Genomic DNA, 15900 nt, shown 5'->3' with positions numbered 1-15900 from the left:
TCAGTTATTTATGTTAATTTAACAACGTACTTACGATGATTCAGATGATTAAAATATATGTTTTTCTTCTAAATACAAGATTTTTGATTAGCTCCGGCTCTCTCTTGAGGGACTACTTTCCTTTTCTGTGCCCTCAGCTTGGAGATTTGTGTTTAATTTCTTAAAGACTACAGGACTTTTTGAAAGGATTTAGTTTATTTTTTTATTTAGTGAATTGTTTATTTATTTGTCTATTTATTTTCTTTCTTTCTTTTATTTTATTTTGTCACTCCTTCGTCGACGCTCCACACCCGCAGTTACATAATTGTACCGTTGGTGGCGGTAATGCAACATTACGGATGCTAACCGCCAATAAATTACAAGAAGAAGAAGAAGAAGCAGCTGGTGTATCCGGTAACTTCCTGTGCAGAAGGTGGGTTCACAAACTCCAGCTCGGTCATTTTAGTTTTTTTTGGCGTCTTTTACCGACACCAAAACTTTCACTTGTGTATTCAAAACTTACATTTATTCATTTCTGTAGTATTTTTATCAACTGAAACAAACTGTCAATCTGAACGTACTTCTCAGAAACACCTGCTCCCCCCTTCAACCGGCACAAAGTGGTAGAGTCCAGAGGGAAATCCAAATTGTTTTGGTTGTTGAGTTCGAAGAAACGGCGCGATGAATCGAGTAAAAATAACTTTATATTTTATTAGCAGGGACAGCGCAGCTTTATATGAATGGAATTTAAAACATATATAACAGTTAACTTATTTTGTGAGTGAACGCGGACAGCTAATGTTATTTGTTAGCTACATTTGGACGCTGTGGGCAGAGCTAATAGGCAAAATGTTTATCTGGAGAGATGCATTAAAACAGTAGAAATAAAAAGCACGATTTAAATTTCAAACAAAAAAAGAAAGAAATAAGAACAATAGATAAAATCAGTAGTTAAAATGTGATTAAGTTTTGAAACTCAAGCTTCAGATTTGGCTGTACTATATAGAGTAATAAGGTTCAACACACCTGATTCGGATTAAATGGAGCTCTTCAAAAGATTGTTCAATTCTGTGAAACCAGCTAATGAGCTGAATCAGGTGCGTTGAAGCAGGGAAACATCTAAAACCTGCAGGACAGCGGATCCCTGCTCTGAAGAAAACTGAACAGTAGCATACTATGAAGAAATAAGGGCTCAAGATTCCCTAGTTTTTGTTCCAATAACTCAGTGATACTCACTATTTTTTTCACAAGAGCCACATTGGCAGCAAAATCAAGGTTAGAGCCACTTTTACCACAACATACTAAAGTCCCCTTTTTGCAAATATGCATTTCTACATATAAAACATCCCACAAAAAAAGAAACAACACAGCCAATACATGTTCAATTCAGACCACATTTACCTTAATACAGGGATGAGCGGAAGCTGGCGTGCATGTCCTCGACTTTCTTCATGTTGTATTTGTAGTTTGTTGTTGTAATCATAGTGAGACATTTTGCCCTTTTTTAATTAAAAACCATCCATTGTGCCTGCATCTCGTGATACACCCAACGTTTGCCTGCTCGTCCCCTCTCTGGCATCTTCATGCTGATTTTGGTTTGGTTTTTGTGCTGGTTTTTGTGCTGGTTTTTGCCCTTTTTTAATTAAAAACCGGCTAAAGGAGCTAGCGTGCACTGCAGTCAGGTGTGACGGTGGTTTAAGCGGGCTGCGTTGCCAGGTTTAACAGAGCCCCCTTTTGGAAACACCATTAAGCCTTAATTAATACTTAATAAAAATACTTAATACTGTGCAGTATTCGCTGTATGTTATTTGAAAAAAAGTATTGTTACCATATTGTTATAAGCTACTATGCGAGTGCGAGCCGCCAATTAAAGCTTGAGGAGCCGCATAATGAGTATCTCTGCAGTAACTGAATAATTTGGTGTTTTGCACCAGCAGATGGAGGAGAAGATGAGCGAGGACAACGCGGAGGAGGTGAAGGTGCTGGAGGCTCAGATTGGGTATCTGCAGGCGGAAGTTGGAGCTTTGAGTCTCCAGCAGCAGAAAAACCAAAAGGACTTAACGCTCCACTTCAGGGGACCAATGCAGGATGCCCTGTGAGTTGGATTTTTGCCCTTTATGTGCCCCACATCAGTTTACTTTTTAACATTACTGTCTTTAAAGTATATAGTATGATTTACCCGAGTATTTAGCTGAACTCGTACATGTTCACAGACCAATCAGAGCTCTGAGGTCGGCTAACAAACTTTACCTGGATGTGCCTAAATTCAGGCTAAAAACCAAAGGCCATCGAGCTTTTGCAGGGGTCGCCCCTAAACTTTGGCGTGGGTTACCATGGTTACTGCTCCATATTCGTTCATCAAGGTCCTTTGTTCCCACAGCCATAAGGCTTTATAGCAGTGACTGCTGAGTTCTTCTCAAATGGATTGATTGATTTTTATTTATTTGTTTATGTCATTTATTATTATTTAGTTAGTAGTAGTATTTTTTACCAGAATTGGTATTATTATTGTTGTTAATACAATCATTGTAAATATTTAAAAAAAAAAAAAATGTTGAGCTACTAGACGAATTTGAATTTTACGGAAGAGTATTAGGGCCAGGCATAAGAAAAAATAATAATATTTTGCCTGTCGAGATTAAAGTCAACATGTCGAAAATAAAGTTGAAATGTCGAGATTAAAGTCGGAATTTTATTCTCGACAGGCTAAATATAAATATTTTTCTATTCTTCTATCAGAAACTCTGGTTGAACTGGTTGTCTGTGTGTGTAAATTGTTTTGATCTTTTTCTGAATTTCTTTGCTAAATTTATCTGTTGGATTTTATTGTTATTTATTTATTTATTTATGTACAGCACTTTGGTCAGCCCAGGTTGTTGTAAGGCGCTGTATGAATAAACGTGACCTTGACCTGTATATCGGTTTGTCTCCACAGGCCATATTTGTGTGGACAGGCGCAGGGTGGAGGGAGGGAGGTGGTGCTGTCTCGGCTGAAGGACGAGGTTGAGGAGCTGGAGGAAGATTTAAAGCTGCAGACGCAGATGAATGGCATCAGTCTGAACAGCTGCATCACAAAGACTCTGCTAAGCAGTAAGAATGCAAAGGCCTTTCATTCTTTCCCTCATATTGTTTCCATTATCTACCATCACTGCACTTTGTCAACCTTCTTTTCCAAACATCGTCTCCATAAACTGGTCATTTATCTTATTTATGTTCTGCTCAAGGCTTCATTTATATCCCATTACTTTAACATATTCAATCCATCAACATTTAGCTACTCTGAGAGATTCCAGATTCTGACATGTAGTCTGATCCACTGGCTCCACATAAATCTTTCAGTGAGTAATGATATGAAAATAAGAAATCTTTGTGTTTCGGCGGCGCAGTTTATTTAACTCTAAACAGCTTTTTACTGTTTGATACAATAAGAAAACTTGGAGGTTTACAGGAGATATGTCAGGATTTAACACGACTAACTTCAGTTTATGGTTTATTGGACACATGGAACTAGTTTTATTTACACATCAGATGTTTTGTTCACAGCGAGATGAGCAAAAAACAGGAAAAACGCACAAAAGGAAGATTTAGTTTCAAGAAATATTTTGGCTGCAGATGAGATGGTTTTTGCTGCGGTTGTTTCATAATTCTCAGTCTTCAGTTACGATGAAGGCAGAAAAAAACTGTCGTGTCAGGTCGGATCATTTAGACTCATTTAGCTGCTTCTAAAATAATCTGTTTAGTTTTGTTGCTTAAAGTCGGTAAAATAAATCTGATATTGGGGTAGAAATCCATTAAGAAAATAATAAGAAATACAAATTTAAGCTAAACAAAATAAAGCAGAAAAACAGAAACTGGATAATTTACTATAAAATCTAAAGTATTTCAAATATAATTTTTTATTTCGACAAAAAGTCTCTTAATAAATATAAAATGGATTATGAAAATTAATAATAGAATAACTCGTAATAATAATAATAATAATGCTCTCCTCCAGATATATAACAGAAAACAACGGTGGGTACAAGTTATTCATTTCTGTAGTTTAATATTGGTTAACTTAAGAATTACAGTGATCATGTACTGCAATTCAAAGGTAAATATACTTCTATTAAATATATATTAATGAAAATGTAAAGCTTCAAAAAGAGTCAAGAGGGTCACAAAAATTAGGAAAAGTTACAATAATGAGAAAAGGGTTGAATTTACAGAGTAAACACTGTTGCATCCTACACAACGAGGAAAGAAATTCCTTTTTATTCTCATATAAAACGCTGCATCTTAACTCTCTGTGTGTGTTAGGTGGCAGAAAGCTGGTCCAGAAGTTCTGTGTATCCGGTCACGTCTCTGAACTGATCTTCCAAGTAGAGTTCCAACTCTCTGAGGTCAAGGTGAGTCGTTTTAATCCATCAACATCTGTCCAGCAGTAGTTTCAGAATCTGACCCTGATATGTTCGCTGCTTTGTTATTTTAGAGAAACAAAGCACTTTATATGTTTATATATGTTTATCTTAAGAAGAACTTTGTAGAACATAGATGAAGGTAAGAGATCCGCCTGGCCTGAACCAATCATATCCTGCTGGTGTGCATGTCTGAGGTCAAATAGTCTCAAACACATCAAACCTAAACAAGAAATGAGTATTTGTAACACAGCATTGATCAGTCTCAGTTTAAACCTGCTTTATCAGAAATAGAGAAATGTTTAATGCTTATTTTTCTAAATTAAGGCTGAAATGGAACAGCTCAGGCCTACTCAGTCTGAATATTAGATGTATAAACAGATGCTGATTGATGGGATCATGGTGAAAATAGTTCCTGTGACATACAACACGGTGTGGGGCTGTTTTCAGCCAGCAGGGGGCGACAGAGAGCCGCGTTCAGTTATCCACCGATTTTTAAAAGAACCCAGAAGAAACAGAGACATCCAGTTAGGGAAGTGAAATCTTGTTCTGATAGCTGTTATATTTGATCTGACTCGTACAGATGTTTAACATGCTGAGAGGTGAAGTGGCATCGAAACACAAGGTGCTGAACACGGTGTCTTAGTGAGAGCTTCCGGGTTAAATAAAGATGAACACATGTAGGATTTACGTGATTATGAATCTGATTAAATACTTAATTCACCTGTATTAAGAAGCATCGGTTCAATGTGTTCAATTTTATAAGAAGCAGATTCGTGATGTCACAGACTGTAAACATCAGCCAGAATGTAGACTTTAAAGTTATTATAATGTAATTATTCTGTGACTCATCATTTATGCACAAGTTAATGACAACAATGATGTCATATGTACATGGAGAGGGAGGAGAGGTGCATCATGGGAGCTCCCCCAGCAGGCTGGGCCTATAGCAGCAGAACTATGGGATGTTTCAGGGTCACCACAGCCATCTCTAACTATAAGCTTTATCAGAAAGGAAAGTTTTAAGCCTGATCTTAAAGGTAGAGAGGGGCCTGATAACTGAAGGCTCTGCCTCCCAAACTGGCAGCTGGTTCCACAGAGAGGGGCCTGATAACTGAAGGCTCTGCCTCCCAAACTGGCAGCTGGTCCCACAGAGAGGGGCCTGATAACTGAAGGCTCTGCCTCCCAAACTGGCAGCTGGTTCCACAGAGAGGGGCCTGATAACTGAAGGCTCTGCCTCCCAAACTGGCAGCTGGTTCCACAGAGAGGGGCCTGATAACTGAAGGCTCAGAGCGTTATATGTGAGGAGAATAATCTTAAATTCTGTCGAGACGGTCATTAAAGATGAGTTTTAAAAACTTGTTCATTTCTTACGTTTTCATCGATGAATTAAACCATAAATCACAGATGAGCTCGTGTGAATTATGTAGAAATTAAACTGGTTTAATCATGATTATTGCTAATTTTCAGCTCTATCGATCAGCCTTTCTTTGAGATGAGATTGGAGATTACTCCTGTTTTTTGCTCCATATCGGTCATTATAATTCTTTTTTATTGAGTAACTGGAGGTGCTCGTGTCCCACAGGACGGTCAGAGGTCTGAGAGGACGGTCAGCGGTCTGAACGTGGTGATGGACTCCTGCGACCCGCAGAACTTCAGCAGCTTCCTGTCCAGGTAGGAACCAACGCTTCAGATGAATGTGAAGCTGATAAAGAGAGTTAATTAATTACATGAGAGTTAATTCAGAGTTTCTGTAGCTGCTCGTGCACAAGTTTTTTTTTTTTAATTGGAAGGTTTTATATGTCAAGAAAGACATGATTTAAAAAAAAAAAAAACTTTAATACAACACATGACATATTACTGTTATTATTTAATATAACAAAAACCGAGACAAAACACAGAAGCAGTGTGTGAGAAACTAATGGAAGTCTGGTTAAGTATAGGATTCATGTGTTTAATAGGCTGTGTTTGAAACCGCATACTTCTCCTACTAACTTTCTGAGTAAATATGCGAGTTTGAGTCAGCGAGAAGTTCCCGGATGCATACTAGATTCTCCTAAATGTTGGGTATGCATCATGAGGTTACTACTCCTGCTAACTTTCTGAGTTAGTATGCGAGTTTGAGTAAGCAGAAGTTCCCGGATGCATACTAGATTATCCTAAATGTTGGGTATGCATCATGAGGTTACTACTCATACTCAATCTACCCAAGATGCAACGTAACGTGACGTCGCCGATCGTCATTTCCTGTCAAAACGGCAGTTTCAAGCTAGCTACAACGAGGGTAGGTTCACTTCCTGTTTTCAAAACAAAAGCACCAATTGTATGGTAATGGCTTTCCCTATGATAAAAGGCAACGGGTATTTTATTTTTGAAAATAACAGGAAGTGGGTTGCTCACTGCGGCTAGCTTTAGTAGCGCCGAATTCGTGGGAACAAAATTGTAAACGGCCGGTATTTTGTCAGGTTTTCAACACGTTGGGGATCTAAACGACTACTTTCTCACCTGAAAATGTTTCAAATGTTGCTAAAGTTTACAGAGTTTAGAGCTTAAGGGAAATCAGCTTCAGGCCGGCTGATTTCGGCTCGGGCAGGAGCGAAATGCATTGTGGGTAAATGCTCTGCATACTGTCTGATCGAGTGGTATGTGGTATGCAGTATGTAGTATGCAGTATGCGGTATGTGGTATGCTGTATGTAGTATGCTGTATGTAGTATGCAGTATGCGGTATGTGGTATGCTGTATGTGGTATGCTGTATGTGGTATGCTGTATGTGGTATGCTGTATGTAGTATGCGGTATGCTGTATGCTGTATGTAGTATGCGGTATGCTGTATGTAGTATGCAGTATGTGGTATGCTGTATGTATTATGCGGTATGCTGTATGTGGTATGCTGTATGTTGTATGTAGTATGCGGTATGCTGTATGTAGTATGCAGTATGTGGTATGCGGTATGCTGTAAGCTGTATGTGGTATGCTGTATGTAGTATGCTGTATGTAGTTTGCTGTATGTAGTATGCTGTATGTAGTATGTGGTATGCGGTATGTGGTATGCTGTATGTAGTATGCTGTATGCGGTATGCTGTATGTAGTATGCGGTATGCTGTATGTAGTATGCAGTATGTGGTATGCTGTATGTAGTATGTAGTATGCGGTATGCTGTATGTGGTATGCTGTATGTAGTATGCGGTATGCTGTATGTAGTATGCAGTATGTGGTATGCTGTATGTAGTATGTAGTATGCGGTATGCTGTATGTAGTATGCTGTATGTAGTATGCGGTATGCTGTATGTAGAATGCTGTATGCGGTATGCTGTATGTGGTATGCTGTATGCAGTATGTGGTATGCTGTATGTAGTATGTAGTATGCGGTATGCTGTATGTGGTATGCGGTATGCTGTATGTGGTATGCTGTATGTAGTATGCGGTATGCTGTATGTGGTATGCTGTATGTAGTATGTAGTATGCGGTATGCTGTATGTAGTATGCTGTATGTAGTATGCGGTATGTAGTATGCTGTATGTAGTATGCGGTATGCTGTATGTAGAATGCTGTATGCTGTATGCTGTATGCGGTATGCTGTATGTGGTATGCTGTATGTAGAATGCAGTATGCTGTATGCTGTATGTGGTATGCTGTATGTAGTATGCGGTATGCTGTATGTAGTATGCTGTATGTTGTATGCTGTATGTAGTATGCGGTATGCTGTATGTGGTATGCTGTATGTAGTATGCGGTATGCTGTATGTAGTATGCGGTATGCTGTATGTAATTCAATTCAATTCATTTTTATTTATATAGCGCCAAATACAACAAATGTCATCTCAAGGCACTTAGATAGTAAGTCCAATTCAAGCCAATTGGAATTCAATTAATTAATAATAATCATAATTCATAAAATAATCCAATTCGTTCATATAGAGCCAATTCAAAAACAATTTCCTAGCTAAGAAAACCAACAGATTGCACTGAAAACTTTTTGTTTTTCGGTCCAATCTCCCGGCCTGAGCGGCGTGCCTGAGGCGACTGTGGAGAGAAACGACTCCCTTTTAACAGGAAGAAACCTCTGGCAGAACCAGACTCAGGAAGGGTGGCCATCCGCCTCGACCAGCTGGGGTTTGAGAAGACAGAAAAGGGGGGGGAGGGGGGGCCACCGCGACGGCGGCACTGTACACCATTCAAAGGATATCTGTTGGAACAGGGAAACACGAGTTAATGACCACAATAATATCACATATACATAAAGAGAGTAAAGTGAGGAAAGGTGTGTCAGATGAGGCCCCCCAGCAGTCTAGGCCTATAGCAGCTTAACTATGGGATGTTTCAGGATCACATGAGCCATCCCTATTCAAGGTAATGTAATGTAGTATGCTGTATGTAGTATGCGGTATGCAGTATGTAGTATGCGGTATGCTGTATGTGGTATGCTGTATGTAGTATGCTGTATGTAGTATGTAGTATGCGGTATGCTGTATGCGGTATGCAGTATGCGGTATGCAGTATGTAGTATGCGGTATGCTGTATGTAGTATGCGGTATGCTGTATGTGGTATGCTGTATGTAGTATGTAGTATGCGGTATGCTGTATGTAGTATGTAGTATGCGGTATGCTGTATGTAGTATGCGGTATGCTGTATGTAGTATGCGGTATGCTGCATGTAGTATGCGGTATGCTGTATGTGGTATGCTGTATGTAGTATGTAGTATGCGGTATGTAGTATGGAGTATGCAGTATGTAGTATGCGGTATGCAGTATGTAGTATGCTGTATGCGGTATGTAGTATGCGGTATGCTGTATGTGGTATGCTGTATGTAGTATGCTGTATGTAGTATGCGGTATGCTGTATGCTGTATGTGGTATGCTGTATGTAGTATGCGGTATGCTGTATGTAGTATGCGGTATGCTGTATGTAGTATGCGGTATGCTGTATGTGGTATGCTGTATGTAGTATGCTGTATGTAGTATGTAGTATGCGGTATGCTGTATGTAGTATGCGGTATGCTGTATGTGGTATGCTGTATGTAGTATGCTGTATGTAGTATGCGGTATGCTGTATGTAGTATGCGGTATGCTGTATGTAGTATGCTGTATGTAGTATGTAGTATGCAGTATGCTGTATGTGGTATGCTGTATGTGGTATGCTGTATGTGGTATGCTGTATGTGGTATGCTGTATGTGGTATGCTGTATGTGGTATGCTGTATGTGGTATGCTGTATGTGGTATGCTGTATGTAGTATGCTGTATGCTGTATGTAGTATGCGGTATGCAGTATGTGGTATGCTGTATGCGGTATGCTGTATGCGGTATGCTGTATGTAGTATGCAGTATGCGGTATGCAGTATGTAGTATGCGGTATGCTGTATGTAGTATGCGGTATGCTGTATGTGGTATGCGGTATGTAGTATGCTGTATGTGGTATGTAGTATGCGGTATGCTGTATGTAGTATGCGGTATGCTGTATGTGGTATGCTGTATGTGGTATGTAGTATGCGGTATGCTGTATGTAGTATGCGGTATGCTGTATGTAGTATGCGGTATGCTGTATGTAGTATGCTGTATGTGGTATGTAGTATGCGGTATGCTGTATGTAGTATGCGGTATGCTGTATGTGGTATGCTGTATGTGGTATGCTGTATGTAGTATGTAGTATGCTGTATGCGGTATGCTGTATGCGGTATGCTGTATGTGGTATGCTGTATGTAGTATGCTGTATGTAGTATGCAGTATGCAGTATGTAGTATGCGGTATGCTGCATGTAGTATGCAGTATGTAGTATGCGGTATGCTGTATGTAGTATGCAGTATGTAGTATGCGGTATGCTGTATGTGGTATGCTGTATGTAGTATGCAGTATGCTGTTTGTAGTATGCAGTATGCTGTATGTAGTATGCGGTATGCAGTATGCAGTATGCGGTATGCTGTATGTAGTATGCGGTATGCTGTATGTAGTATGCTGTATGTAGTATGCTGTATGTAGTATGCTGTATGTAGTATGCTGTATGTAGTATGCTGTATGTAGTATGCTGTATGTAGTATGCGGTATGTAGTATGCGGTATGCTGTATGTAGTATGCGGTATGCTGTATGTAGTATGCTGTATGCTGTATGTAGTATGCGGTATGCTGTATGCAGTATGCTGTATGTAGTATGCAGTATGTAGTATGCAGTATGCTGTATGCAGTATGCGGTATGCTGTATGTAGTATGCTGTATGTAGTATGCGGTATGCTGTATGTGGTATGCTGTATGTAGTATGCAGTATGCTGTATGTAGTATGCAGTATGTGGTATGCTGTATGTAGTATGCGGTATGCTGTATGTAGTATGCTGTATGTAGTATGCGGTATGTAGTATGCTGTATGTAGTATGCTGTATGTAGTATGCGGTATGTAGTATGCGGTATGCTGTATGTAGTATGCGGTATGAGGTATGCTGTATGTAGTATGCTGTATGCTGTATGTAGTATGCTGTATGTAGTATGCGGTATGCTGTATGTGGTATGCTGTATGTAGTATGCTGTATGTAGTATGCGGTATGCTGTATGTAGTATGCTGTATGCTGTATGTGGTATGCTGTATGTAGTATGCTGTATGTAGTATGCGGTATGCTGTATGTAGTATGCGGTATGCTGTATGCGGTATGCTGTATGTAGTATGCTGTATGTAGTATGCGGTATGCTGTATGTAGTATGCGGTATGCTGTATGTGGTATGCTGTATGTAGTATGCTGTATGTAGTATGCGGTATGCTGTATGCGGTATGCTGTATGTGGTATGCTGTATGTAGTATGCGGTATGCTGTATGCGGTATGCTGTATGTAGTATGCTGTATGTAGTATGCGGTATGCTGTATGTAGTATGCTGTATGTAGTATGCGGTATGCGGTATGCTGTATGCGGTATGCTGTATGTGGTATGCTGTATGTAGTATGCGGTATGCTGTATGCGGTATGCTGTATGTAGTATGCTGTATGTAGTATGCGGTATGCTGTATGTAGTATGCTGTATGTAGTATGCGGTATGCTGTATGTAGTATGCTGTATGCTGTATGTATTATGTAGTATGCTGTATGTAGTATGCTGTATGTAGTATGCGGTGTTCTGTATGTGGTATGCTGTATGTAGTATGCTGTATGTATTATGTAGTATGCTGTATGTAGTATGCTGTATGCTGTATGTAGTATGCGGTATGCTGTATGTAGTATGCGGTATGCTGTATGTAGTATGCAGTATGTGGTATGCTGTATGTAGTATGTAGTATGCTGTATGCTGTATGTAGTATGTAGTATGCGGTATGTGGTATGCTGTATGTAGTATGCAGTATGTGGTATGCTGTATGTAGTATGTAGTATGCGGTATGTGGTATGCTGTATGTAGTATGTGGTATGCTGTATGTAGTATGTAGTATGTGGTATGCTGTATGTAGTATGCAGTATGTGGTATGCTGTATGTAGTATGTAGTATGCGGTATGCGGTATGCTGTATGTAGTATGCGGTATGCTGTATGTAGTATGCAGTATGCGGTATGCTGTATGTAGTATGTAGTATGCGGTATGCGGTATGCTGTATGTAGTATGCGGTATGCTGTATGTAGTATGCGGTATGCGGTATGCTGTATGTAGTATGCGGTATGCTGTATGTAGTATGCAGTATGTGGTATGCTGTATGTAGTATGCAGTATGTGGTATGCTGTATGTAGTATGTAGTATGCTGTATGTAGTATGTAGTATGCGGTATGCGGTATGCTGTATGTAGTATGCAGTATGTGGTATGCTGTATGTAGTATGTAGTATGCGGTATGTGGTATGCTGTATGTAGTATGTGGTATGCTGTATGTAGTATGTGGTATGCTGTATGTAGTATGCAGTATGTGGTATGCTGTATGTAGTATGTAGTATGCGGTATGTGGTATGCTGTATGTAGTATGTGGTATGCTGTATGTAGTATGCGGTATGTGGTATGCTGTATATAGTATGTAGTATGCGGTTTCGAACACAGCCTTAGTGTTGAACCCATCAGAGGTGGTGTGAGCGGTCATGTGATGGAGTTGGAGCTCAGCCTCTCCCAGCCCCACAGTCCTGGCACCTCACTGCCGTCGGTTTGTCATTTATTTACAGTCTGTCTGCCTGGTCCCGCTCCACCTGTTTAAAGTGGGATGTTATTCCCTGTCTGTGTAGTTCAGCTCAAGTGTTTATTAAAGAAGATGAAGATGTCAAACTGCCTGCCACTCGCTCTCAGACTCAAACAGAAAGACTTTCTCAGGCCCAGGTGGAACACACCCACCTGTGAGTGGAGCCCGGAGCCAGAAAAAAGTATTAATTCCACCTGTTCAGCTCCTGCTGAGCTCTGGTCTTCTGAGGTTTACTCAGTGATGTTTGGAGCTTTAGTTCTTCCCTCCCAGGTGCTTTTCACATGGCAGGAAAACGCAGAATCTCCTCTGTTTGTTCTGTGTTTTAAACACTCAGTGTTTGACTCCTGGTGTCCTCTGTGAGTGATTTAAGTTAGGGCTGGGCAACGATTGAAATGTTTAATCTAATTGATCGCATGATTTCCCTGATTACTCTCATTTGTACGCAGAATCCAAAAATGAATCCAAAAGTAGCGTATAGCCTTTAGCATTTAGCTTTATTTTAAATGTGCTGCCATATGAATGAAAGTGCCATAACATTTGTTGTGCAAACACACTTTTAACATCAGCATCTTTCTGTAGTTTTTATGTAGAAGCCTCGCTCCACTGTCTGTTTCCTTGAATGACTTGCTGCTATCAGTTGTGTGTTTTGCCTTTAAGTGATATTTTAGACTGGAACTACTACGCTGAGAAGACAATTCAACTTGGCTGTAAATGCAGGAGTTTTTTTTTTTTTTTATTTATTTTGAAATGCGTGCTTTTATGTTGAAACAAGTAAAACAGGAAGTAGCGCCGGTTAGCTCCGTTAGCTTCACACCTGTAGCGGTGATGTTAGCTGCTAGTTTATCTTTATTTTATTGCTCCATGCTTCGTGGTGTTTGCTGTAACTGTGGGAATGAGATGCATTCAACAGACTTTTACAATAATAAAACCTGCGTTAATGCGCCATAAAATATTTATCGCCGTTAAATAGTTAACAAGTTAACGCGATAATACGATATTTTCTGTCTGTCAGACTGTGTTATCTTTGCTGTTTTTCACACATGCAGCTAAAGAAATGGGAACAAATCTTAATTCCAGTCTAAAACCCACAAAGAGCTTCTAGATTATTCATTTCTGGTGGCATAAAACAGTTTAATCATTTAGTTTATATTAATTGTTCCATAATTAGTCATTAGATTATATCTTATATTCCTGTTTTAAGCTTTAAAGGGGAACTCCGGGGCATTTGAAGTGCAATCCCATTGCAGGTTGTCAAATACTGACAGTAGGACACAGACCGGTCCAAATCTGCGCTTCCTGTGCGGAGATCGTGCTGTTCGCACAGCCTGTCATGCGAGGCTAATACGTGGTGGCTAAGGGGCAAGTGCTAACCCTTCCACGTAAAACAACAACTTGCACACAGCAGAAATGTCACACCACTTTATAAACCATCTGACAATAAAGTCACAAGCCTTACCATCAAAACCATATGCATGGTTCTCACATTACTGGCATGGGGACGTTACAAAACAACTTTATAAACAGCATGTAACTCACCGGCTGGTTGTAGGCGCGCGCATGTGAAAGCCCAAAAGAGTCAATGGACGATAATCCCAAATACAATACAATACATGCCCAGTAATATTGTTGTAATGTTTTAAATACTTGAACACAGTTTTTCTAGAGAGATTTGGCCCATTAATTCAGGAGTGTGTGCACGGACTGCAGAAACTGAAGCACCGCTGGAGTTAAACATCATTCATTCTGGAGTTAGTATAACATAAAGCAGAGATACTCAATGTGCGGCTCCTCAAGCTCTAACTGGCGGCTCACACTCGCATAGTAGCTTATAACAATATGCTAACAATAACAATACATTTTTTCAGATAACACACAGCGAATACTGCACAGTATTAAGTATTTTTTATTAAGTTTGTGTTTTTGTTGTATTAAGTATTTTTATCAAGTATTAATTAAGGCTTAATGGTGTTTCCTAAAGGGGGCTCTGTTAAACCTGGCAACGCAGCCCGCTTAAACCACCGTCACACTTGACCGCAGAGCACGCTAGCTCCTTTAGCCTGCGCACGCTAGCTCCTTTAGCTAGTACATGCTAGCTCCTTTAGCCAGAGCACGCTAGCTCCTTTAGCCACTACACGCTAGCTCCTTTAGCCACTACACGCTAGCTCCTTTAGCCAGTACACGCTAGCTCCTTTAGCCAGTGCACGCTAACTCCTTTAGCCAGTGCACGCTAGCTCCTTTAGCCAGAGCACGCTAGCTCCTTTAGCCAGTGCACGCTAACTCCTTTAGCCAGTGCACGCTAGCTCCTTTAGCCAGAGCACGCTAGCTCCTTTAGCCAGAGCACGCTAGCTCCTTTAGCCAGAGCACGCTAGCTCCTTCAGCCAGTGCACGCTAGGTCCTTTAGCCAGAGCACGCTAGCTCCTTTAGCCAGCGCGAGATGCAGGCACAATGGATCGTTTTTTAATTAAAAAAGGGCAAAAACCAGCACAGAAACCATGCTCATCCTGAATGTCTCACTATGATTAAAACAAAAAAACTACAAATACAACATGAAGAAAGTCAAGGACATGCACGCCAGCTTCCGCTCATCCCAGTTTTAAAGGGATAGTTTGCCTCTTTTGACATGAAACTTTATGACATCCCATATCTCTGTATTACTCTGTTGAACGCATATTGTTCTGAGAAGCAAAAGGCTTTATTTTTTAAGCCCCAGCCAACTAGCCGGACTACCTTCATCAACACCAAAACGAGGCTGGAACTCTGCTCACAGGACGCAGCAGGGGGTAAGAAGATGTTCAGAAATGATGCTGCTGATATGGGATGTTACACAGCTTCATGTTAGAAGAGGCGAACTGTCCCTTTAAAGTAAATATGGTCTGAATTGAAAATGTATTGGCTGTGTTGTTTCTTTTTTGTGGGATGTTTTATATGTAGAAATGCATATTTACAAAAGGGGACTTTAGTATGTTGTGGTAAATGTGGAAATAAGTAGTGAGTATCGCTGACATAAATCAACACGCATCCCAACTTTTTAATTTTACTCGTTGCTTTAAGATCAGAGCGACGCTCCCTCAGTGCTGGAACCGGCTGTGGCGTGTTTACGGGCCCGGGTGCGTTCTCCGTCCTCCCAACCGCAATCTGCTCGAAAGCGTCTGCTCCGTTCTGATTTGCTCTACATCTGCAGCCAGACCACATCTGGATCGCATGACCCAGTCTGCAGAAATCTGGCAAACAGCAGATGGAAAAATACTGAAGACAATGATTCAGCTCGCTGCTGCCTTGTCAGTTTCGTGTGCATGTGTGCGAGAGGTGAGGCGGTCCAGCTCGGACCGATGATCTCCGACACGTCGGAGAAACGCTGACCAAGCGTTGCTGTTTATGTGGGGTTGTTCCCAAGCTAGCCTA

General features: G+C 40.4%; 1 protein-coding gene across 2 annotated transcripts in view; it reads left to right on the top strand.

The window, feature by feature from the left end:
* The first annotated feature begins 543 nt into the window (after window positions 1-543).
* The window catches only part of cenpp (centromere protein P), a 195015-nt gene continuing 179658 nt past the window's right edge, over window positions 544-15900 (top strand). Inside the window, exons 1-5 of one of the 2 annotated variants that reach the window (XM_075460073.1) lie at window positions 544-669; window positions 1917-2074; window positions 2915-3069; window positions 4279-4367; window positions 5962-6050. In XM_075460073.1, the coding sequence (XP_075316188.1) occupies window positions 661-669; window positions 1917-2074; window positions 2915-3069; window positions 4279-4367; window positions 5962-6050 (500 nt within the window). In that variant the 5' untranslated portion in view covers window positions 544-660. Of the gene's footprint in view, window positions 670-1913; window positions 2075-2914; window positions 3070-4278; window positions 4368-5961; window positions 6051-15900 lie in introns of both variants that reach the window. The other variant, XM_075460072.1, reaches the window with a different exon arrangement.

Source organism: Odontesthes bonariensis, chromosome 3, assembly GCF_027942865.1.
Source record: "Odontesthes bonariensis isolate fOdoBon6 chromosome 3, fOdoBon6.hap1, whole genome shotgun sequence".
NCBI lineage: Eukaryota > Metazoa > Chordata > Actinopteri > Atheriniformes > Atherinopsidae > Odontesthes > Odontesthes bonariensis.
This window is presented reverse-complemented; position numbering and strand designations above follow the sequence as displayed.